Raw genomic sequence first — 25,210 nt, forward strand, 5'->3', positions numbered from 1 at the left:
ACAGCTACTGTGTCATCCACAAGGAGGTAGATGGATTCTGAATCATCTGAAAGCAGGCATGAAGCTGCAAGTCATAGATGACAAGAACATGAGTTTACAAGTTACTTCCTGGGTAAGTATTTTGTATTCAGCATTCTAGACAAAGGTATGTCACTCCGGTTGTACAGGATTTTAAATAAAATGTAAACATACTTTGGACATACCTACTATGCTATATCCTCTATGTGTTGGAAAAGAAGAATTGAAAGAAATAAAGCAGATAATAAAGGATCAATTGGCTAGGCTGCCTGAGATCAGTTCATTAACCACTTCTGGTCTAGGAGAATGCCACAAGGACAAAGAAACAATTGTTCAACCCTTCCCAGTGTCTTTCTTTACAGTCTTTGCTAGCAATAGCAACTCCACAAGACTCAATCCTTTCCTTATTTCTTCATCACATCAACACTACCATCTTTATTTTATAGGTTAGATAGGACAGACCAAAGCAGAGACAGCATTTTTAAATATTTTAACATAAAGTGAAACCCTTCAACCTCCATCAGACACCATCCATAGTGATTTCACTAAATCCCATCATTATTCAGCACCTTTGATACTGAGATTGCACACCTGGGTACTTCTGTATGTACAAGCCCTTGTAGAACCCACATCTAACTGGAAGTCCCATGTCAGGCCATGATCCTCCCAACAATTCAAAGACCAAGCCAGGAATAAACCCTTAAAGCTTTGGTGCAGAGTTTCTGCTCTCCCCACCAGATCATCTTTCCTCATTGAAAAAACAGAATGGATGAATTTCAGTAGCTTTTCAGCTACCTGCATTTCTTTACATCTCTCCTGCAATGAGAATGAGCATGTGACTCGGTAAGCAGAGTTTGACTGAATGTTAACAAAAACCTGAGCTTCTTCCAGAATTTATTACACTGTTTTAAAAAACCAACCAACCAAACAAACCCCAAAACCTCTAGGTAGAAGCATAAGTGTGGTAAATAGAAGACGACAACAAAATCCCTGAAGGAAAATTCACCTCTTGAAAAGAAGTGACAGCAGCAGCCACAGCAAGAAAACCCCTCGTTGCCATGCTGAAGGAAAGTTGAGCAGCATTTTTCAACACTTTTCTCCTCCCCTCCGCCTCTTCTTCCCACCCACCTGACTCTCATTTGCAGCCATATGAATCCCAGTGGTCTCAGTGGCACAGTGTGAAATTAACAGATCACTTCTAGATTAGAACAGAGCTGACAGACTTTCCAGCGTGGGCTGGCAGGCACATGTATGTAAAGGCCTCCCTCCTGCCTTTACTCTTGTAAAAATCATGGATATAAATATACATACATGTGCATCAGGTGGTGGTCTGATACTTGCTTCAGACTTACTCTGGCCGAGCAAAAGAAGGGATAACATTTAACAATCTGAAATAGAATATTAGTTGCCATTTTGCCTAAAATGTCTAAATTATCTGAGGATAAGGAATGAGGAATAGGTATCTCTCCTGCACGTTACTATCCCACTATCTAACCTCTAACCTCAATCATGAATACCAATACTCCTAGAGGTATAAACAAGCAAGATGTCTATACCTATATTTTAAAAATTAAACCAGAAAGCAACTGTGACTCTATGCAAACTTGCTACAGCCTCAACTATAAAGACCATTACATAGAAGCAGAGCAGAATAACATTTTCAACAATGATTCTCCACTTTTCCTACTTTTTCTGAGAATGCTTTAATCACTAATTGGACTTGACAATGGGCATATCCTTTGTCTTATTCAAGGAATAAGACTGCATAAGGCCCAGTACCTGTGGCTTGAAGCCTTCATATGATAGATCCCAGAGAGCCAAAGTAATTGAATTCATGGCCTGTATTATGGTACCTGAATTGTATTTAACAGAAATCAACTGTGAAGATGGGAACAGCACTTTCAGCACCCAGAGGGAAAAAAAAGGAAAAAGAAAAAAACACAACAATGAGGAATTTTGAAAGCCTGACAATACCACAAGGAAGCTTGAAGCCTGATCTTTAGAGTCAGTCGTGACAGGACAGCATAGATGCTGGGTACTTGGCCTCACTTCTTAGTACTATGGGCCATTTGAATCATAAAAGGATCGTTGTCTCACAGGGTTCATCTACTCCCGCTGCTATCAGTCATTGCCTGATGTCATAATCCTCTGTAGCAACAGAATTTTCTTCAGAGCAACTAATAGGGATGTCACAGGGAATTAGAATTTTGGATTAGGGAGCAAAGTGACAGAAGCACAGGAAGGATTATAAAACATGAAGATTGTGCTACCACGCACATGCCCTTTAGTGCTAACGAACAAGGAAAGAAGATGACAAACAACTTATATATAAAGCAGTAGAATTGTTTCTAAATTACCAGTGCCATCAGGACTCAGGTCTATTTTTAATCTCATTCCTCTGGCAACACTGAGAGTTGCCAGTGTTTAAAAGCAAAGTTTCAGAACTAGTCTTCACATAATAATCTGAGATACCTCTGATTTATCTGTTTGTAGCTGAGCTTGATGCATGGCTTTCTTCGTGCCACAGACACAGTGGAAAGAGGAGTAAGTGGGCAGTAGATATCAAGTAGAAGTGGAGAAGTCCCCAGTACAGAAAAGCAACCCCACTAGCAGAAACATGACTTGCTGTGTCTCTTCCTGTCCAGGCTAAGCCTTCCAAAAGAGGCATCTCCTTTGGAACATGAAATAGAAAACCAGGATTCTTCAACAATATCCTTTTTATCTTTATGTCTGCATCTCTAATTTTTACTGGAATAGTTCAGTATCCAAGGACTTGCAGGATCTGAGATTTGTTGGGTCTCCCTCCCTGGGAAGGAGACCAGTACTACACTTTTCTTCAGCTACCTATCCAGATGTATTGTTTGTTTATTAAATTTTCAACTAAGTACTTGAAGAAAATCACCTTTGAACAGTATAATAGCCTGATCTTGTATCTGTAGTCTGCTTAGACAAATTGCTTTTTCTACCCTCTTTCCTACAATATCAGTTGTATGATATGTTTCTCTTTGCCCTGAAATAAAAAAAAAACAAAAACAAAAACAAAAAAAAAAACAACTCTACTTCTGCATGTTGCTAAAGCTTCCATGTTTCACTGGCAAGAAAAGTCATTCCTTCTGTATCTTTTGAAAGCTCATTGCAGGAAAAGGAACTTGAGAAATAAAAGACAGTATTGTGTTTATTCTTCTTTCAAGTTACACATGGAATCAGTTTATACAGCAGTTGCAGGATTATAACACAACTGCTTCATGCTTTGACCACAACTAGCAATAAATATTAAGATAAGCAAACCATTATTGGTCTTCCACATAACACCTTCCTCCACACATCAAAAATTCATTCTTTTTGAAGGGAGTCAACTGTTTGTGTTAATGTTATGGTCTCAATAAGATGAAGATCAGCAACAGGGGAAGTTCAATAACAATATGGTTCCATTTTCATTCTTCATCTCCCTAAATGCTCTCATCTCTTCCCATTCCATCTTCAGAAATGTTACAAAGCAATAGGGAAGTAATATACACAAGACATCTTTACAGCCTTTGCAGAAGGTGCTTTTTTAGTCCTATAGTTCCTAAATTACAAATGTCATGCAGCACTGAAATATCTCTACCACTACTGCAAAGTCAGACATTACAATCAATTTACACCTTTGATAAATCTACACTCTACTTCTGTCAGCATTCCTCTTTCATAACCAGAGAGCGTCAGCCTTTTTTAATTCAATCTGCAGTAGCAGTTCAGCTCAGAAAGGCATCAGGTCTTGGAAACCATATGCACTAGGCAGAAAATAAACCAGTTCCAGGACTCACTCTTCCTTGCAGGTTAAGTAGGAAACAAAGTTATGCCCAATAGTTTTCCAGTGTTAGAGTAATTTGGAAAACAAGATTTCTCCTGTTTAAAAACTGAGCAAAATTAAGGCTGAATCTCATGGAACCATCACTTTCTGGGATGGACCATACCACACATACTGTTAACTGCCAAATATGTATTGGTGGTATGGCAGCATTTACTTTGCACAAATGCAAGAAACTAAACTATAGTCAGGGTTCAGTGCATGATTCAGGAAGTTAGATCCCATATTTTGAGTCACAGATAGAAGAAAGCAGGAATATCACAGACTAATATAGCAAACCAGAACCAAAAACCAAACAGATTTTCAACGATTGCAAGGCCAGCTCTTCAAGCTCTCAGTTTCATACTTTGTTAAGAACTCATCATCCCTTTCATCACCTAAATAAGGTTAGACATCTGTCAGGTTCCATATTTAAAGCTACTCATTGTCAGAAATAACTCAAAAGCCAGCATTCTTCTGTCCTCTGAAAAATGTAGCCATTTTTTTCATTGCCTCAACAGAGCTTGAATACTTCATCCATCTGATATATGTCACGGTGCTGAGTCTTTTTGTTCCAAATAAGTGGCTGCTCTGAAAACTTCAGGAACTGGGACTAATTAAAATAACAAATATGCACAAATGTGCTTTCTCCCACAGAAAGCACATCTAGCTCAACGTTACACAAGAAGGGAATCTAGAAGCAATGGCAATTCATAGAAATGGATCTGCCAAATGCTGGGATTTCCTTCCTCTCAAAGAAAGCTGGCATATACCTATCACCTTCTCCCTTGCCACTCTTCCACGTTCCATTTCTAGGTAACCTAAAAGGTCATGAGCAACGTGTTTATACACATGCTGGTGAGGAAAGAAATCAACTGCATAAAAGGGAGTATGCTTGCACACAGAATGCAACAAGGGACAGGGGGACACAAATGAAATTAACAGCATTTGGGCATTCAGACACAGAAGCTAAAAGCATAAAGGAAAATTGAAAGGGCTGTACATGAACAAGAAAAAAACCAGAGTACATTGGAAAAACATCCTTCCTCACTGCAAATCACAGCAATATAAAAGAATCACAGAATAGTCTGATTTGGAAGGGACCCACAAGGATCATCATTTGCAGCCCTTAAGTATGAGGCATCATGGCCTATCCCGAAATAGCCAAACCTATTTAACAAAGGTTGGTTTCCTGGAAAGCCAATAATCCACTTTACGCACTCAAGCCACACTTCCTCTTAGGCTTCAATGTGATCAGATGTCTCTATCTGAAGGGCAAATATTCCTACAGGGTTAAGACCTCTGTAAAAAAATTGACCATGAGATGGAATAATCTTCACAGGTGTAATATGCCTTTGGTTCTGAGGACTCTGGAAAAATCAAAATAGACCTCTTTGTTCCAGAACTTTCTGTGCATGATGCATCCACTTCAATAAACATCAAAAATCAAGCCCAGGAATTCCTGAGCATGCATTCTGAATTCTGATGGACACATAACTGACTACAGAGAACAACAGTGGCTGTGGCAAGAGAGAGACAATGCTTTCTGATGTCTTTAACTTACATTAAAGTTCCCAAAATCATTGCCACAATTTGAGTGGATGGCACAAAACATCTTAATCCTAAAGTTATTTATACTCCAGTGTACTTCCAGGACACTTTTTTCTTATCACTTCCTTTTCTCATCAGTCTCAGTCCACATATATTTCCTATTTTTTCAAATATCCATCTTTTACTCCTTTCATTTACATAAACTTCAGAAATCCCCTAGGGGCAGCACCTCTCTATATCACTCACCTCTGTAAGAGTACTTCAAATTTTACAGTTGGGAACAGGTCAGAGATGCCAACAAAACGTAATTGCAGTCAGATGCTCCACATGCATAAAGCAAAATACATCACATCAACTTCTCTCTACCTCAAGGCTATCAAATATTTCAGATTCAATGTCACATATAGATCCAATTGCTAAAATTATCTCAGACTGTCAGTATCATTAACTGTTGGGTGAGAGGGTATCTCTTAATATGCTCCTGTCAACAACTGCTTCAGTGATAAATTGTTTACCTATTAAAATATCCTTATTCATCCAAATTTATTTTCATCCTTTTCTACTGAGCCATAGAACACCAAAATCTGCCTAAAAACACAGATGATATCCTGAAGGAAAGGTAATGGCTACCTGCCTATACCTGGAATACAAAACAAGAATATTTTAATATGAAAATTGTATATATTACATTAGATGACGTCAGCAATATCACCAGGTCTTCACAGTAAACACAGTGAAAAGGAGTTTTTGAATCATGTGATTAAAGCTACAAAACCTTAATTCCAGAGATATGTAAAATGTCAGGAAGTCTCTATCTCAGAGGGTGAAACAGGAACATTCTGTATTTTGTCTCACAACAGAACCTTAGACATTAAGTGGCTTAGACATAAAATTTCAAGATGACCAAAATGATCCCATAACAGATGCCATCTGTGGCTTCAGGACTGCTAAAGAGAGACACATTGTTCAATGCCTCTGACTTCCCCTTATACCTGAAACCATTATCTCCTTTTCCATTAAAAAGGAGGAACAATTTTTTAACTTTCACAGCATTCCAGAATAAATTAATTTGTACTCTATATTGCAGTCTTTACAGATGAATTGGGAAGTACATTTTCATTGTCATATTTAAAAGGAATCACTTTCAATGCAGTGGAAAACATCTTTCTCTTTATACTAGTATCAAAGACCTATTAATCTCTAATAAGCATGTTTCCTTACTTATGTCCCAGGCAAAAAGTCTACAGGGTCTCTGAGAATAACTGGTTTCCTTCTTATTCTCACAAATGCTACTCAGCCTAGTGCCTTTCTCAAATAACTCCTTGACCTGGTGGCACAGCTCCTTGACAAGGACACACCTGCAGGGGGGATGACTCAGCCCCAGTTTCTTGGAGAAGCACCAGGCACTCTGTACCACCAGGGGCCTGCAGACCTGCCAGAAGGTCTCTTTGGGGGGAAGCCTGTGACACCACTGGTGCGGCAACAGCCGCTGGGGAAGGCGCTTTGTGGTGCAGAATCAGCGCAATGCTGGCAGCACTGACTGCTGAGACAGGGGACAAGGGACCTCCTCGTCCTCCTCGGTGTTAACAGCTGCTCCTGTGTGCTGCTCTCTGGTTCTGCTACTGTGCTGACCCTCCAAAAAGGAACCCTTCCTGCCCCGATTATAGCTTGTCAAAAGCTGTTCTAAATATTAAGGGAGTTTGTTGTTTAGAGATTTTTGTGGGGGGGTTATTGTTTTATTTTAAAATTGAAATTCCAGAAAGATATTTCTGTGGGGTTTTATTCAAAATTTTCTTTAAATAAAAACCAAACAGTTTCTATCTCCTGATCTCCCTCCTTATGATCAGTACTAAAGAAACTAAGTGAACTTTGTTTTTTAAACCTCCGAGGGCCTTCTACATCTTGATGCACAGCAGGTATCTCCCTGATCATTAGGCTTTCCAGGAAATCAACTGGTGCTTTTATGGCTATTCAGAGATTGATACAGTCAAATCACCCAGGTCAATAGAAGCAGCTCCATTGTTTGCCACGTTCTTCTTCAATCCAGAATACCCCTCCAGAGATGCTGGGGTTTGCCATTCTGTTCCTGTCTTAGAGGTGTGACCACACCCAGTAAAAGGCACTAAATGTTACATAAACACATTTTTCATTGAAAAAAGTAATGGAGAAGAACAACCTTCACTACCTTGCAGGTCAGCTTTGGTCAACTCAACTTTGTTAGCAAAAAAAAAAAAAAAAAAAAAAAAAGCAAAGACAATAAACAACAGGTTAGTATAAAAGCAGATAAACCAGGCTAACATATCACTTTGAATAAATAAAAGCAACTGGTATAACTATCACAGCCAACATGCACAACCAAAACACACAGAAATGACAACATAAGCAACAAGAGCACAGAGGGACAGTGAGACAGTGACTACATTGATGCCACCAATAGATAACAGAACCAAATAGAAAGAGAAGAAATGCATTTAATTCACGCACACACAAAATCTATAGATAATAGCAAGAGAAGAAATAAACACCACATTCTTTAACCCATCTCTCAGCATTTACAATAACCTTATAAAAAGATTTTGTCTTGTTTGAGAAATACATAGAACCCATAGATTAAGTAAAAAAAAAAAAAATCTATTTGACTTTTAGTACCTCCATCAAGCATGCATTTAATTTTTTTGGCTTTTTGTCCAAAGTGGATTTATTGCCAGAAAACCATAGAGGACTGATAATTCTATAAGACAAAAATTTCTGTTTATCCAAAGAAGTGAACTCAACACTGGATATAAGTGACAGTAACACCTTGCCCCCTCACAAGCTGTCACCTGCTCATAGATTTCAACACATTCTTAAAAAAAACTTCCATCAACAGGCAAGCAGACAGCTCAGGCCTTAGACCCATATAATCTTAATCAGTCATTAGAGCAATCAAAAAAACCAATGGGTACCAGTTCATTATTTCACATAGATCAGAATGATCTTGTTATCTGTGGTCAAATCATAGTCAACATGGCAAAAAAAAATCATAGGCCTACTAAGTCTGACTGTCTAAAGATCCAAATACACTTTGTGAAGACTGAAGAGCATTAAAAGCAAAACAATACCACTGATGCTCTTCCGTGTAGGTACAGAGTTTCTTTTTTTTTTTTTTTTAGTTTTGTTTGGGCATTTTGTTTATTTTGGTTGGTTGGTTTGGTTTTTTTTGATGGAGTCAGTTTGCAAGGAAGCCACATAGACTTCTGGTGTGTTATACTTTGATTTTAAGTTTTCTCTTTCAGAATGGAAAAAGTAGAGGACAAAGATGGGAGCACAGGCAGCAGCTCCTGAATCCCCTGCCTCTGAAGGTTAAATATTTCTATTACACAGGACAATAGGAACAACAAAACACAAAATCTTTGACCTCATTGCTCAAAAGATAGTTATTTAAGAAGTGCATACTTACCCTCTTAACCTGTTCTTAAAACGCTCTAACATCACAGCTGATACTGAAGAAAGGTTGGTAGCTCTCCTTTCCCCATTGTCTTCTTTTACATTTAAAACCCAATAAATTAGAACTGATACATGCAGATGCCATTTCCTGTGCTTCTTAAGAATTTTAACATTTTAAATCTTTGCTGTTTCACAGCCTAGGAATGATTCAAGATAGCAATTATCCTCCCTTTTGAGATAGTCAGAGTTTTTTCTCCACTTTTGAAACCACTTTACTACATAAAGCTATAAAATCCCATTTTCCTTAAACAAAATTCAAAAGAAAAAAGGAAGGAGTAGAAAGAAAAGGATGCACTTCACCATGTATAATTTTCAACACTTATTCTAACAAAGTCATTTCTCTATAACAAACAAGTACTTTTCCTACTTCCCTGCACCTCATTTTATTTGTAGCTGAGAGAAAAGCTCATATTTGTTCCATAAATCAAACAGCACTATGAGTATACTATACAAAAGCAAGGAAAAGGAAAGATGTCAAACCATCATGGAGCAAATTAATGCTCCATTCGTCAATGGACAACTTTTGATTCTAGAGAGAAAGTGAAGTATGACCAGATTTGAATTTTCTCTACTGAGCAGATGAAGGGTGAAATCCTTTTTGACATTATCCTGCTGTGAGATTTTAAGCATGAGATTAGATTTGATGTTTTCCACATACTGCTTAGTATGCAAAATGTGCTTCTGATTATCCAGCCTGTATGTGTCATTCATGCTTTTCATGCACCAGTGAATTCCAAAGGTTAACTATACTATTTCATGGAAAGTAGCAAAAGATTATGATTTTACTGTGGGATTTGGAAAGAAGATTAAATGAGGACCAAAAAAAGTCCCAAAACATCTGGAATAGTGTCAGCCAGTTTAATAATAATCAGTCTCCTTTGTAAGAAGCTGTTAGTGGAACAGGTGAGGTAGAAGCAACATCTCTAAAGCACATGGAAAACTACTGCAGAAATAAAATGTTCTTTAGCCACTGCGGTTAGGTGGTTTTGGCCAGGCACAGGTTGGGGTAAAAATATTTAGAACATGCAGCTGAATTTCAGATAGCTCTAGTGCTCATGGTAAGCAATATAGGGATGTCCAATTAAAAGAAAGGAAAACACGTGAGAAGATATGGCAAATTAATAAAGGGATAAAAAAATGCCTCAAAGACAGGAAGTACTCATCAATATTGAGGGCATCCTCTTTAAACTACACAAAAGATTGCACATCAGATTAACTTTTTCACAGACCAGTGAGGGAAAAAAAAAACAAAACAAAAACAAACAAACAAACAAAACCCACAGAATCAGTCTAGATTTTTGTGAATGGAATAAATTGATCCATTTATCTAGTAGCAAGAAGACCAGGAATGAGGAATTCAGCAAGAAGAACCCATTTTAAAAGTCAAGAAGTGAGAAAAAGCTGAGCTGAAGTTTTAATTGTTTACTTCAAAGAAGGGAAATGAGGCCATCTGGTACAACTTCCTCTTTCTACCAACTCTTCATATATACCATAGTGCAGACATCTCTCTGAAACTGTGTATGTTTGATGTAGAACAGTCTATATTGCTCAAACTCAGGAATGAAAAGTTTCCAACCACCCTTCATAGACTGTTGAGATACAGACTGGAGACAACTGTGTCCTAACAGAAGACTTTTCTTCAGTTTCTAATGCTTTGCTCGTGTTCAAGAGCCTCCACCCACAATTTCAAAGTGGTTTGCAAGACACAGATGAATTTCATACTTTTATCACAAATACAAGAACACCTGGAAGATGAATTTTATGGGTGGGGAAAGCAAGGCCAAAAAGTAAGTGGCAGACTTGCCTTCAAGCTTCCACTAGAAGAGGCCATCCCATTTGAAGTCCTTTCTGAGAATTCATTTTGTCTCTTCAGTGTGTTTAATACCCTGATGCAACACTGACACAAGGACCATTTAAGTCTTAACCACTTCCCTACTTTTGGTAGCTGTTCTCAGGCCCTCTCATCAATGCCTTTTTTGAGGTGGTGGTAAGGGGAGGGGCCCTCTTGTTACATCAGAGATAATGATGAAAGCTGCAGTGAGCATGAGAGATCAAGAAACTGTGAAAAATGAAGAAGTATATTGGTATCATGTCGTTGTCCCCAAGAGTTGTTCTCCTCAGAGCTGTGTGTAGCACACCTGAACATAGGCAGCAAGGTGGTTTCTGGCTTTGTAACATCCCTTCCAGGGAAACACAAGCTGCCACTACAGATCTGACCAGACTGTCAAGATCTGTGAAGAGCTGCCTATTCCTGAAAAATGATGAATGTAGCAATTGCAAAAGACCAATGAAAATAAAGCAAATTACCATATGAAAAAAAAAAAGTGTGTGATATGAAGCTTTAACTTCATAAACTCTTTTGATATTTCACACTCTGGGGTTCTCTTCTTCCAGATAATCCCCCTCAAAATCCTTTATCAAAAGCAATGATATTACGGGATACATTAAAACACAAAACATGTCAGTGTGGTAGCTATCATCTTGTCAAACACACAGGTGATTGAATGGTAGACTTCAAAAGCTGAAACCATGAGTTCTACAGCACACATGGAAGCTGCATGATGCAAAAGGGAGCTGATATGTCACCTCACAAAAATGATGAAGAGGTTATTTAGTTGTGCTAGCCTAAACAAATCCTACCACATATAATTTAAAGAAATTATAGCGATGGAAATAGTAGGACATGGGAGGTTAAGTAATTCTTGCTTTAAGTCTTGAACTGACTTTTTTTAGCACTACTATACACTGTTAAACACCAGCCAATTTGAGTCCCAAGGATGCCTGTATCTCAAGAGTGACTTGTATATATGACTTAGAATGTTTTGGAAGGTTCCAAAGAAAAATATAAATATCCTATGTATCCTAATTATCCTATAAATACAAGTTATTGAAAGTGCTTCCTCATCACTGGAACACAGATAATTCTGTGGTAAGTGTGTGCTTCAGCGCACAGGGAGACTGAATCATGCTTAAGCACACAGGAGGAACAATGTGCCCAAGGAAGTTCAATGGCTTGCTCAAATCGAATAAAAGGAGGTAAGACAAGACAATATGGAATATTATTTTCCTATTGAAACTTGTGAATCTTAATTGGTGGTATGACACAGGGTACTGAAATACAGGAACAGAGATAAAAACAAACAGGATGCAACTATGTCACCGCTTTGCAGCGGTACTGGTGCATCTTAGCCAGAAGTGTGCTCTCTGCTGACCTACATCTCATATTCTACTGTTCTTAAGGCCTTTTTCTTCTAAATATTCTTTGATTTTGTCCTTAGATGAAAATGACAGTTTCTTAGAAAACAGCTGCCACATTGTAATCTCTGCCTCTGAAAGCAAGGCCTCAACAAAAGACACGCATTAGCAGAAATCTCTCTCACATGACCTTTGAAAGACAAGATTCATATGTGGGAATGGAATAACGTCTCTTTAAGCATGTTCCCATGACATATGCAGTACCTCTGCCCTTCATGATGAAATACAGAGATGTCCAGCAAATCAACACACAGCATGACTATTCAGACAAAAACCTGGAATTGTTTATTAAAAACATATTTAACCATCATGAGACAGCAAAGACTATTTGAGACTTCTGCCCTTAAAAACATTAAGACTGCACCCAAAGTTACTTCAGATGGAAACAAACTAGGCAGATGTAAATAAGGACTGAACAACTTTAGAGTTTTTCTTTCCTTAGAGAATGGGAGATAGGTGTGACTTTCACAGGCAACTGTAAGAATAGGCACCAGCAGGCAGCAAGACAAATCTGAGATGAAGCTTTGAGGATTATTATGATTCAAAAAATAGGAAAAAAAAAACAACCAACAAATATAACAGCTTTATGGTAACCAAATTCTCAGGTTTTTTTTTACTAATCCTAAATATGTTGGCAAAAAGAACAATTTCCTCTTCAGCAGTTTCCTTGGTACTGAACAGGGACCATTTGGGAAGGTAGCAAGGGCACAGCTTTCCAAGATCAAGCTCTTCCAAAGGCAGAATGATGACCATTATTGACCTTATCACCCATTTTTTTTTAGGTCTCTTTCCAATTCTGAGTCCTATTTGAAGGACTTTAGAAGAGAAGGGAAACTTGCATTCTGGAAACTGAAGCAATCTCCACATTCAGGCAGCAGCTGTGCTGGTACCACACTGGCACACAAAGTGCCATGTTATGTGTTTTGGGAGCAGCACTGATGTTACACAACCTCAGCAATACAAAGCTACATCAAAGAACTACACACTGGGTATAGGAGAAGGAAACACCACAGTTGTAATGGGACACACTTCTGGGAAAGCCTCATGGCTCTAATCCTGAGCCACACACAGGACAGGAGGAACAACAGGATAGTCTGATTGGGCGGATCTCTGGAGGAGGAGGGCTAGTAGAGATCACGTGCCAGCTAAAGAGCCAATAGGTTGCGATAATTTTAAACAAAAGAGTTATCCAAAAAATCGCTAATATCAAAGAGCTTTCAGTGCATCAAATACAAATAGAATAGACTTTTTCATAAATATCAAATGCTTTTTTTACCTTGAATCTTATAAACAACTATACAGAAAAGGGGTACTTCTTTTGTTGGCTCTGCTACAAATGGGCAAAGACTCAAGTTCTCCTACAGTGTACTCATTTCCACAAGGAACAAAGTGGATAATAGACACTATTAAGAAAAAGAGAGAAAGACAGAATAAAAGCAGACTACAACTGCCCACCAATGCTGTGAGATGGGAGTTGACGTGGAGTGAGCTCCTGTGAGAGGACACAAAATTCTCACAAACAAGAGTATTATTGTGGGAGCATGGAAGGAGGGTTAGGACACAATAGCTCTCAGCCAACCAGAACACTGAGACACAAGCAAGGGATCAGATCTGACTGGATGATCAATTTGGTACTCAAAGTTATCTCTCAGATGATACATTCAATCCTAAAACAGAACAGTCTTGACAAGCAGCAGGGCTTCATCATGAAGTAACTTGTAATCTTGACACAGCAGGGAAAGAATCAAGGAGTCTTTTCACGTTGTGAAATTTTTGAAGGATCAGTTTGGGACATACATCTTGTTTTAGCAAACGTACATACAAACTTCACAGAAAAAGCTATCTTCCTGTAGTGACTGGTAGCCAACACAGCAGACTGGTACTGAGCAATTCTAGACATAATGGTGATTGTCATTTAACCCAGACAGCAAAACCTTGGAATTCTGGATGGTAAGTATCCCAAGGGTTTGGGAATTGAAGCCATATGCATTGTACTGGGTCAGTGATGCTGATGTCAATATGCTTTTAACTAATGGGAGCTTACAGGAAAAGCAAATTATTTAAAGAGGCTTCAAGAAATCACTACTGTTTTCATGCTGCAAAAAGTAACTTATCCCACTTAGTTCTAAAGTGGCTGGAAAAGAGAAACAACTGAAGAGTAATGTTTCACAGGCAGAAGAGGCAATGCCTCCAGTGCTTTCACTGGAGACCCACCTCATCCAAAATGAACTCCTCTTTCAGGCCAATCTTTACCATTCAGCTCCTTCTACCTTCCATTACTCCTGTCTCTATTTGTTCTTCCAATTACTTACTTCTGTGGGTTCCAAGGAAGGGTGCTCTGAAGCACAAATGAACTGAATGCTCAGAACATCTTCCAAAGTATTTTAAGGCTACTACAATGCTAATAAACCACTTTGACAAAACTACTACTAAGTAGTAGTCTGTCCTTTCCCACTACTTTCCCACTACTAAAGTATCCTTTCCCACTACTAAAGGTACCAACCCACGTGGGATAGAGCATATAAGAGAAGATCTGCTAAGCCACTCACAGGAACTGTCAATCCATAAGCTGCATTTGGTAGACAAAAGTGTAGTGAAGGATATTGCCATGGAAGCAAACTAATGAAATGGACAGTAAGGTAAACAAGTAGATGCACAGAGTGCAACAATGAAGTGCAAAGTAAATGCTGGGATGGGGAACCTCTCTGACATCAATTATACCTTCACATCCACGCTCGATCTGCCCACTGCGGTGCAGAGCGTCGTTGATGAGGTCAGGCAGACGCCCATTTAGGTCTACAGATGCCAGACAGCCCTGAAATCCATCACGTGAGGCCACAAGCTTCGGGAGGTTGCTATACATGCCTTGAGCTAGGCCAGCAATGTAGAGATCACCTAGAGCAGAGAGGGATAAACATACAAGGAGGAGGTTACACACCTTCAAGAGTCACTTTTCTTGCCACCAAACATAAATAAAGCAAAGTGAACACACAATCAGAAAAAGTTAAAAAGAGAACAACACATTGTGTAAGAAATTATTTCTGCTTCCTTTACTACAAAAAAATAAAAAAACCCAAAAACTAAACAACCAACCAAAATAAAAACAAAACCAAATAAAGAACCCATCACAAAATCCCCTAAATGATCCCAGTTCTCATTGCTACCTAGTTAGCTTCCTAACTAGGAAAATCTGAAAAATGACAATTTCTGAAAAAGTAAAATATGACACATTATTTGGCTACAAGTTGCCAAACAAAAAAAAGAGATAAATGAATTTGAAAGTCAAAATGTGCAAAGTCCAGATTTACTGTTCTGTAATGGATGGTTACTCCAAGCTTTCTCCTGTTCACTAGTTCAGCCCTTCAAGAACAAAGATGGAATATGTTAGTGTTGTAGAGTTTACCTTTAAGATCCAGATTTTTGGCACCGTTGATAACCTGAGTGACCACCTTAGTGTCCACTTTTAAGCTGTGTGTGTTACTGTTATCTCTGGTAATGACAACATTGTGCCATTGGTTGTCATTCAGAGGACGATCACTGTTGCCTTTGATAACATTAGGTCCATTTCCAAGGTCAAACACGTAGTGTATATACCTGTAAATATAGCAAGAACTGGTTAATATTCTGGAAGAACTCCAGCATTACTGAACCTTATTCTAGCCAGAGCTGGTAAATTAACTTTAAAAAGTCATGAAGGGAAATATCTCTGGGTTAGAAAGTTCAAATAAGCCAAAATATTAGCCACTGCTTTGAAAGAATATAGTTGTTTCCTTTCCAGCAAAGTGTAAAGATTAGTATTTTGAGATGACAACATTTCAAGTAATCAGATTCTAACCATAAAACATTCCTCTTTTTCACAATGTTCTCTCGGAGCCACAAAAACACTGTCTGTGCATATATATTTTTTTTAATTGGTAATATTGATAAATGTACTGGGGAGCAACACTAGATATGCTTATATCGGGTTTATATTCCCCAGGTTAATTCTGAGTTTTGAATAACTCCCATAAGAAGTTAATTGGGAAACTCACTTGAAATATTGTACTAAAATTCTCATGAGATCCTAGACTTATTCAAACAGCTGAAAAACAATTAGCAAATCTTTTGGCAAAAATAGAGACCCTAACAAAGACTGAAGTCATGGGAGTGTTAGCCTGAATTATTTATATAGTTCAAACACAGAAATCCACCTGAGGATGGAAAAGAAGTATTCTACTCAGAAAAAAAAAAAAAAAAAGACAAGAAAATTCTACTCTCAACAGAGCACCAGGAGATCATGACTGTTGCTTTTTTTAATACTCAATGTCCCACTTATAGAAGTATGTGCAAAGCCAAAAATGAAAACAGATTGAATGAAATAAAAAGGACTAGTAAACTGTGGAAAACATGTCTACCATGACTAAATCAGAGATCAAAATTTGTTCAGCTAACAAAGGATTTTTTTGGTAAGCTGTAGGTCTTCTGAAAAGAATACAGCAGTTCAAAAGCAAGCTGAGTTCTCTTTTCATCAAGCATCACCAACAAAAGTACAAATTCAGAAGTCCATATGCTTTTTATTTTTCCTTCACTGAAGATGGCAGAAAAACAAGTATTACAATGTGAAAAAAAATGGGGGAGGGAGTAGGGAAGAAGAGACATACAAAGCCCTCAGCACTCTCTTCCTCTGTGCTAATCTGCGAGGTTGACAGGACAAAACATTAGTCTATGTCCCAATGACTTAAAATACTAATGTTGCACACTGTAAAAATGTCCCTCCCACTGCCTCAGGAGCAAGTCAGTCATAAAACCAGGGCTCTTAAGCTTCAGTGTTTTTGTTTAAACACATTGTCTTACAGCTCAGCAAACAGAGAAAACATGAGTATCAGGTGAACTTCTCTTCATGTAAGCATTTTAAGCTCACCTATAAGTAATTTATCTATAAATAACCTGATAGAAAACAACAGAAAGCCACTTACCCCTTGACTAGTTCAACTGCAATAAAGTCATTGCCATCACCACTGTTAAAGAGGATGAAACCATCAGCTGAGGTTGTCTTGAACTGAAAGAACAGGTGCATGGATGTATAAGCCTGCAGGGTGGCCAAGCTCAAGTAGCTGCTCTTAGTCTTGAATGTCACAGGGTCAGCTATAATGTTGCGGAGACCAAAGCGTGCCTTCAGCTCACAGTAGTCAATGTCACCGTTCTTGCACAGGTCAATGTAGAGCATCCCATTGAACATGAGGCTCTGGAGATGGCCAATGAAGCTGGAGGGGATGACAGAGATGTACCGTTTCTCTGTCATGATCCCTGTCTCAATGTTGTGGAACTCCAGGCGGGTATGATCACCAACCATCGTGCCTGAAGGACAGAAACAAGTAGAAATATTGGGCATCAGCAACAGGTTATATGGAGCCCTTCACACTCCAGTTTCCAGACTAATAGCAGAACTAAATCCTATCCGATCACTGTTCAGTAGCTTGCGTAAGAAAGGATGTACAGAATCTTGGTGGAGACATGTGAGTCTAGCAGTTGCCAAAACCTGGCAGAAGAGACAGGCCCCTAAAGGGCCATGGGCAGCAAGCTCTGTACTTCTCCCTGTGCTTCACAGCATTTGTCTGTGAAGAAGACCAGGCATCTCCCTTAAAGCCAACGGTGATCTATTTGATGCAGCAAACCATCTGCCAAACAACTCGAACACTTCTGAAACGACGTTTCCAAGTGCATCTCCTGAAAACACTTGATAAACATAGATTAATATAAATAGAGCAGTGAAAGAAGTGAGAACAGTCATAAAATCACTGATATTGATTCCTTTGTTCGCTCCTGATGCCTGATGTTATTCCTCTCCTTTAAGAGCACGGCAGGAGGGAAACACACAAAAATGCAATAGGTAAAAAGCCCTCTATATATTTAAATCATCAACATACCACTTGGGCTATTTACCACACCATGACAAGATTTTAACCTCTCAAAATATCCAAGCTATTCAGCATAGCAAATACTACTGTCAGATTTCTCCTACTGCATATTTAAATGTTTCACTAAGTGATCTAGGCACCAGTGCAGACACAGAACCCATACAGACAGATGAAATACAACAGTATGCTATAAAGACAAGTTGGGCAACATCAGAATTCAGAATGAAAACCCTTTCAGCCAATCTTATTTTAGCCCTCCATAGTTCTTAATCAAGGTAGTTTTCACTATTTGGTCACATATGCAAATTTTTTTTCTACATAGGCCTTGGTCCATTTAGTAAACCAGAATGAATGAAACACTAGGAATTGTTTTCCTATCATTCACTGTACAACCACTACTCAAATTCTGCCATATATAGGCCATTATTTTTCCCTTTCATTAAATTTTCTGCAGTTCTCATTGGGTTTATGAAGTGTGGTGCTGGCTGTGGGGTGGCTGCAGGGCAGCCTTAGTGAAGTGAGGCCAGGGCTATCCCATTCCTGATATGGCCTGCTCCAAATGGCTCCAACCCACCCACCACGGGGCAGAGCTGAGCCCCTTGGACAAAACAGTGGTACCTGGGAGAAAACGTGCAAGAAAGGACATAATGCTACCCACAAGAAGCAAAGGGAATAAAAACCCAGCTCAAACCCCTATGAACACCTAGGATTTAAAAGAGGGAAGAGGGGGCATTCCATGTTCCAGAGTGGAAATTCTCCATCATCCACAAAGATCATAGTGGTGCAGACAACTACACTACAACTCATGGAGGACTCTTGTGCTAGAGCAGGTGGATATTTCCTGAAGGAACTGCAGCCCCTGGAAGCCTACACTGGAGTAGGTTTTCCTGAAAGCCTATGGAGACCACCTATGTTGGAGCACTTCATGAAGGACTGCATTCCATGGCTAGGACCCACACTGCAGCAGGACAGAAGTGTGAGGAAGGAGGAGTGTCAGAGAGTGTCAGTGTTACAGGCTGAGCACAGGCACCATTCTCCAACCCCCTCCTCTGCCTAGTGGGGGCAGGTGAGAGAGGCAGGGAGGAGCAAATCCAATAAAAGAGGGTGGCAGACACTGTTCTACTTTCTTGTCTTTGTTTCTCACCATTCAACTCTATTTTTAATTGGCAGTAAATTAATTTTCTCCAAGTCTAGTGTGTTTTGTGCACAATTATAATCACTGCACAGTCCTCTCTTTTAGTAGGTTTTCCAAAGAAAACAGCCACACTACCTGTTGGTCCCTCTCATAAGATTTTAACATGCTAGTTAAATTCACCAGGCTTAAAATTCAGAGGGAACAAAGATATTTAAATGCACGCTATTTTTGTGAAATTTGACAACTGGATAAAGACCGGAATAAATATTTCTGGTGTGCTATAGACAGACAAAATTTAGCAATGGTATCTGACTAGAATGCATCTGCTGGTCAGCAAGCATATCTACACAACTCCCAACCAGTCACTGCAAGACATATTTGTCAGTCATTGAAATTGTACCTAGGAATCATACAAATTAGCATAGCAGAACCCAGAACAAACTCCTCCAATTCCTCTAGGTTGTATCAACTGGGATTTATAAGCTGTCTTATATTCTGTGCTGTCTCCTGAAGTCTCCTATCATTTCTCACCATAAGAGTTTCCAGGCATTAAAAGAAAAAAAAAAAAAAAAAGAAAAAAAACCCACCAAAAACAAAAAACCCACCAAAAAAACCACAAACCAACCAACCAAAAAGCAGTAGTCCTTTCAAGGCTTTTCCTATGAGTTGTGATTTTTTTTTCTGTTGGGGATAGAACAAAACCTGAACACACTTATAAAGACTCATGGACGATACATCCTAGCTTGTAGTGTATAAAGAGCCAGATTATATGAACTGATGGTCATTTTCTTGCTTAGAGACTCTGGAAACTCTGAAATATTTCTAACTCACCTCTCATGGTCATGTACAAACTGCAGTTTTTCAGTTTATACTTTGTCCAAATGTGAACAAGTTTTATTTGAAGACAGCAAACAAACACAGTTGTTATTAGAAAATTTTCTTTCAGCTATCTACTTCACAGATGAAGAAAAAATATTATATAAATCAATTCACCTTTTTCACTTATTCCAAATTTTACGAGTGGATCTAAATATCAATGTAATTATACAAAGACCATGGAAAACTTCAGTCCAAGCAGACACAGCTGATCAAACTTAGAAGCAGCTGAAGGCAGTCACAAATTTCTGACTATTTAAAAATTCAAGTGTCAGCACCAATGCAAGTGTTTTTAAATCCTGAAACAGTTATTTACCAGAAATAATAATGTTTTAGTTTGAAAAACTGAAATTTCCCGAAATTGAAATAGGACACAGGGAAATTTATTTAGATAGCTTTCTCACTTCCACTACTGTGATCCTTAGAGGCTCAGAGTTTCAGTTTCAGTATGATAAAAATTTATGACTTTTTCCAAATCAGAAGTGTATTTTCTTAAAATTAGAAAAGTCACTTAAAAAAAAATCCTGTTTTTTTACTTTGAAAATTTAGAACAATAAAATTAAGAGATATCAGTTCTCAAAGGTAAGAAAACTTCTCCTTTTCTCTTCTACACTTAAATAAATACAAGGCAATTATGGCCTAAGTAGGAGAAAACGGCCAAGACTGGGGAATCTGGAGTACGCTGGGATAGGGAGCCCAATTATAGGGGACAGTAAAAATGGAGTGAGAGAGTTTGGAGGAGGTGAGCCCAGAATCTTAGAAAAGGTGAAAAATGAGAAAACTGGGGCTGGCTTAATAAAAAAAAAAAAAAAAATTAAAAAAAAATAGTGCTAGAGGCAGTACTGTAGAAAGTCAGAAGTAGTTCAGTGAAAAGCTACAAAGGACATGGCAATACAAGATCAGAATCAGGACAGAGATGTAATTTCCTAGGAAATCATGGAGTGCAATCCAGTATTTTGTGATCTCATTAGCTATCAGCCCCACCTGCAGAGTTCACCTCTAGTTCCCCACTGTGTTCTGTAGAATACTGTACCTACTACAGCAATCAGAAGCTCTCTAGTTCAAGTGGTAGCAGACAGAAAAAATTCCAGCCTCCACTGTGTTATTTGGGTGCTAGGAAGATGTCATAGAGAGGAATATATCTGCTGCATTTGTGTCTCATTTACCACTGATGTTCTGATATCTGTTCTGAGGTCAGGAGGAATGTGGGACAAAGATTTTGTGATTAAACAATAAAATGCTGTCCAGAATTGGATTCTGTCTCTGCCTTAGATGTTCTACAGGAAACCAAGTCAGACACTTCATTACAAATTTTTTATAGGTGGTCATTAATTGTCTACATCTAATTCCCCAAGTGGCAGGGCTGAACTAATTTAAAGGATGTAATTTACAGACATGCTGAATCTTTCTGATCCAAATGACTAAAAGAACATGGCAAATTGGTACCAAATACATCCAACTTTAATCTGGTGCCTTGTTCCCAAACCTGTAAAATAGGAAAAAGATGCCCATAACACTTCATATAACATAGACGTGGGGATAAATCCAGTTAAGGCTTCTTAGTTCTGTATAAACATAATGATGAGTAGCCTACAACACACACACACACAAAATAAAAAAAAAATTAATTTTTTTTTAATGTCTAAATTTAGAGCAAAATTCAGCTGGTGTGCATTGTTCCAAACAAGCAATAAGAAGACAGAAATCAAATAGGCTGTTTATTTTTACTGGGGGCCCAATTTAGACTTCTGATCTATGTCTAAGACAGCAAGAATCCTGTGGAAAAATCTATGTGACCACACCACTGAAGACTGTTATCATCTGCCCAAGGAAGTGGGATGCAGATTGCACAAAAAAATCTTGACTCTGGCTTTTCTGACTTCTGACTTTGCCATGATGGCATTCTCTTATCAGATATTTTTAGCTGTAATGCATCTTTAATTATGTAATTCATATACATGTACATATGCGTATCCTATTTTAGTCCAGGATTGTATCACTATTATTTATAAACTCAGCTTCGTGAAAAAGACTTCAAAAACAGATGGCTTTGGGGGATCGATTCGGTAATGCAGAGAGTGCCACCTCGTGGTGCTTCCTAAAAAAAGCATATCCAGAAGAACTGCTCTCAAATTTAGAAGTAATCAGAATGAAGTGTTTCTTTTAAGCTCTCTCTTAAATAAAATTAGTTTTTCCTATTAGCTAATTTTGACCAAGCCACCACCAAGGAGAGGGAATGATTTTTCTTGCATGTTTCTTGTTCTCTCTTGCAAAATCACAGCCTATACTGGACAGCACATATTTACTTCAGAGAGAAAACATATTTCTAACCATTTTCCTGTAAGCTGACTTCTTTGGGTATACTTCACATTTCTGACTCCTGGCTTTCCAAATATTCTAAATTACCACAATATTTAAAATAATTCACATTCATACAGAAGTAAAAAAACTTTTTTTTCAGAGATAGGATATAGTGTTCTGGCACCACGTGTAGCAGTCATTACTCCTAGTTGCATTCTGAGTAGAAGCTGCTCAGAAAAGAGGATTTCAGCTTTTTGGGAAACCAGCATGGGTGTCAAGTAACAATTATACCTGCATCAGTTTTGCATCCAGGGTTCTTGGGTTGTTTTTTTTATTATTATCAGCCTCCAGACTGCTGATGCTTTTCTCAAAAACCCAGTTCCTAAAGTTATATACAAACATGAGAATTTTAGACCTTCAACAGAAAAGAAAGATAGGTTTCTGGCTCTTGCAGTCATGAAGAAATAGACCTGGAAAATATCATCTCTAAAATTCTGCAATTAAAAAAGGATCAATCTGGAGTATTTTGATCATTTCAATGCAAATCTTAACCTGGGACACCCCAACTTTCCTGACTGATCTTTTCTTTCCTCCTTTCAACTACATTTCTCTGCAAAAAGAAGCAGGAGCTCAAAAAGCTGTCTGGAAATGCAGAAAATTATTTTTAAAAAAACATCAAGGAAAAATACAAAAGGACTGACATACTTTATCGAGTCAGGATCCTCCCCAACCTCTAAACCAAAGCTGAGAACAAACTGCTTTGCTTGCTTTTTCTTCTGGATGGCTCTGAACCATGCACACAAGAATTTGGGAAATGAGAGAGAAGAAAAAAACAAAAAACAAAACAAACAAAAAAAAAAACAACACCAAAAGAAAATAATCTAGAATGTCCTAGGTTATTATTAAGCTACAAAAACTAAAATAAAAAAGTAAAGAAAGAAAAACCAAAAATGAGCAGCAGAGACATAAATCTGTGCTCTATAACATATGTACTTCCTGCAGGTTTATCATCAAGGAAAAGTTTGTGCAGAGGAACGGTCCAAAGAGCCTTGGCCTTGATTCCTCAGCATTGGAAACCATCACACGTGCAACTCGGGAATGGAGTGTATTCAGTCTGCCTCAGAAAGAGCCCGGACCAAAAGAAAGTTCTGCTGAACCCCTCTCAGTCTGAGATAAGTACATGCTTATCTGTCCCCTAAACCCGTATCTCAGGTCGTTACAGTTGTCACAGAAGTTTCTGGTGCTGGCTAAGAAGTCTCTCAGACCTGAACATACATTTTCAACATAGTAACACAAAATAAAACATGACTGGTAACAGGGAGGGGTGGGGGGAGAGATATACACAGAAGACCAGGGAGAAGGAGCATAATGGCAAAGACTAGGAGCCGAGACACAAAGACAGTGATCAAAAAATACTGACACATCACACTTACCCTCAGCAACATCATCATCCACAATCAGCTTGAGGCTCTTTCCTCGCCGCACCACGCGGACAGTGTGCCACTCATTGTCATTGAGTTTCTGCCCAGCATAAAGAGTTTCAGGTCCCTTGCCTGGGAAGGGTGATAGGTGCAGCAGTTAAAGCCAGACACACAATTGCTTTAGTACTTTCTCAGTGGGAAAAGTAACGAAAATCAACTTGGTGTGATACAGACCAGTAGAGTGTACAGGTATATAACAACCTCTAATCAACCCTCACACCTACAATTCCCAGCTTAGGGAATCACAAACCCTTCCACTCAGTCAGGTACCTTGCTCCACAGAGCCCTAAAGTCTCATGCATTTAAAATGGGTAGAAATCTCTCTTGTGATATGGTACTAATTTCCAACCATCACACTGCAACAGCACACTACAGTAATAGGAAAACAAGTTGATGACTGAAATGTCTCTAAAGTGGATCCATTACAGTAGCATTTACTCTCCTAAGAATCTGAATTTACAACATCCCCAAGGTACTTGGGATTCCTTTCAAAGTTAAACACACTGGTCTTTCAACACTTCAGTATCAAACACCAGGTTGGTTTCAGTCTCAAAAAAAACCCAGAAACAAAAACCCCACAAACCCCCCAAAAAACAATAAAAAAACCCTCACAGAACTTCATACCCTACCTTTAAAAATAATTTAAAAAAAATTATCATCTCAAAGAAAACCATTCACCAACCTCACTGATTGCTTTAAGGTTATTTGGCAAAGCAGTCTAGATTTGAGGTGCTTACTTCACCCCTTGGATATCAGTCAAAAGAGAAAGAGAAGCCATGTCTTCTCCAAAAGGTTATACCACAGTTGCCCTTGCAAACAATGCTCCTGGGAAAGCAGCATTAGTGCTACCCATATTTGTCTAGTTTTGCTCACCCATCACAGTTGACAGGCAATTACTTAAAAAATTAATTGTTCAGATTACAGGACCAGAACACCTCACTCATGTCAAATGGTAAGTGAAATTGAATAATGGTGTGTGCTAAATTAAAAGCATCTATCCTCATTTCAGTACAGTACTAAAGTGGGAGGGTTCGATCCAGATATACCAGAAAATGCAGACTGAGAACAGCCAAACTTCTTGCACACCAGTCTGGACCCGCTGCCCAAACTGGCAAAAGGGGAACCCAAGAAAAAAAAAAAAACAATGAGAGATATTGAACATATTAACAGAGGTGGGACAGGGACAATGAGACACTGCTACAGCTCATCGTACTGCACTGGCAAAACTAATGTCAGATAGTCCAGAGCCCACAGGATGCACAGTGCCTAATGAGCAGCATTACTGTAATTGCTTCTACCGAAGAAGGAACATGGGCAAAGGAGGTGGTGTCTCATTCAGCTAGGATTCCATATGTAGGAGTTCTTCAGAAGGAGAACAAAG

The 25,210-nt window shown here is 38.6% G+C and overlaps 1 protein-coding gene across 11 annotated transcripts in view; it reads right to left on the reverse strand.

Moving 5' to 3' along the window:
• NRXN3 (neurexin 3) overlaps positions 1-25,210 on the reverse strand; it is a 968,667-nt gene that overhangs the window by 521,433 nt on the left and 422,024 nt on the right. For all 11 annotated transcript variants that reach the window (XM_068192702.1, XM_068192711.1, XM_068192712.1 and 8 more), the window contains 4 exons: positions 23,782-23,901; positions 17,095-17,476; positions 15,543-15,733; positions 14,861-15,034 (listed from right to left, as the gene is read on the reverse strand). In XM_068192702.1, coding sequence (XP_068048803.1) covers positions 14,861-15,034; positions 15,543-15,733; positions 17,095-17,476; positions 23,782-23,901 — 867 coding nt within the window. The remainder of the gene's footprint in view (positions 1-14,860; positions 15,035-15,542; positions 15,734-17,094; positions 17,477-23,781; positions 23,902-25,210) is intronic.

The sequence above is a fragment of the Anomalospiza imberbis genome, chromosome 6, assembly GCF_031753505.1.
Source record: "Anomalospiza imberbis isolate Cuckoo-Finch-1a 21T00152 chromosome 6, ASM3175350v1, whole genome shotgun sequence".
Classification (NCBI taxonomy): Eukaryota; Metazoa; Chordata; class Aves; order Passeriformes; family Viduidae; genus Anomalospiza; species Anomalospiza imberbis.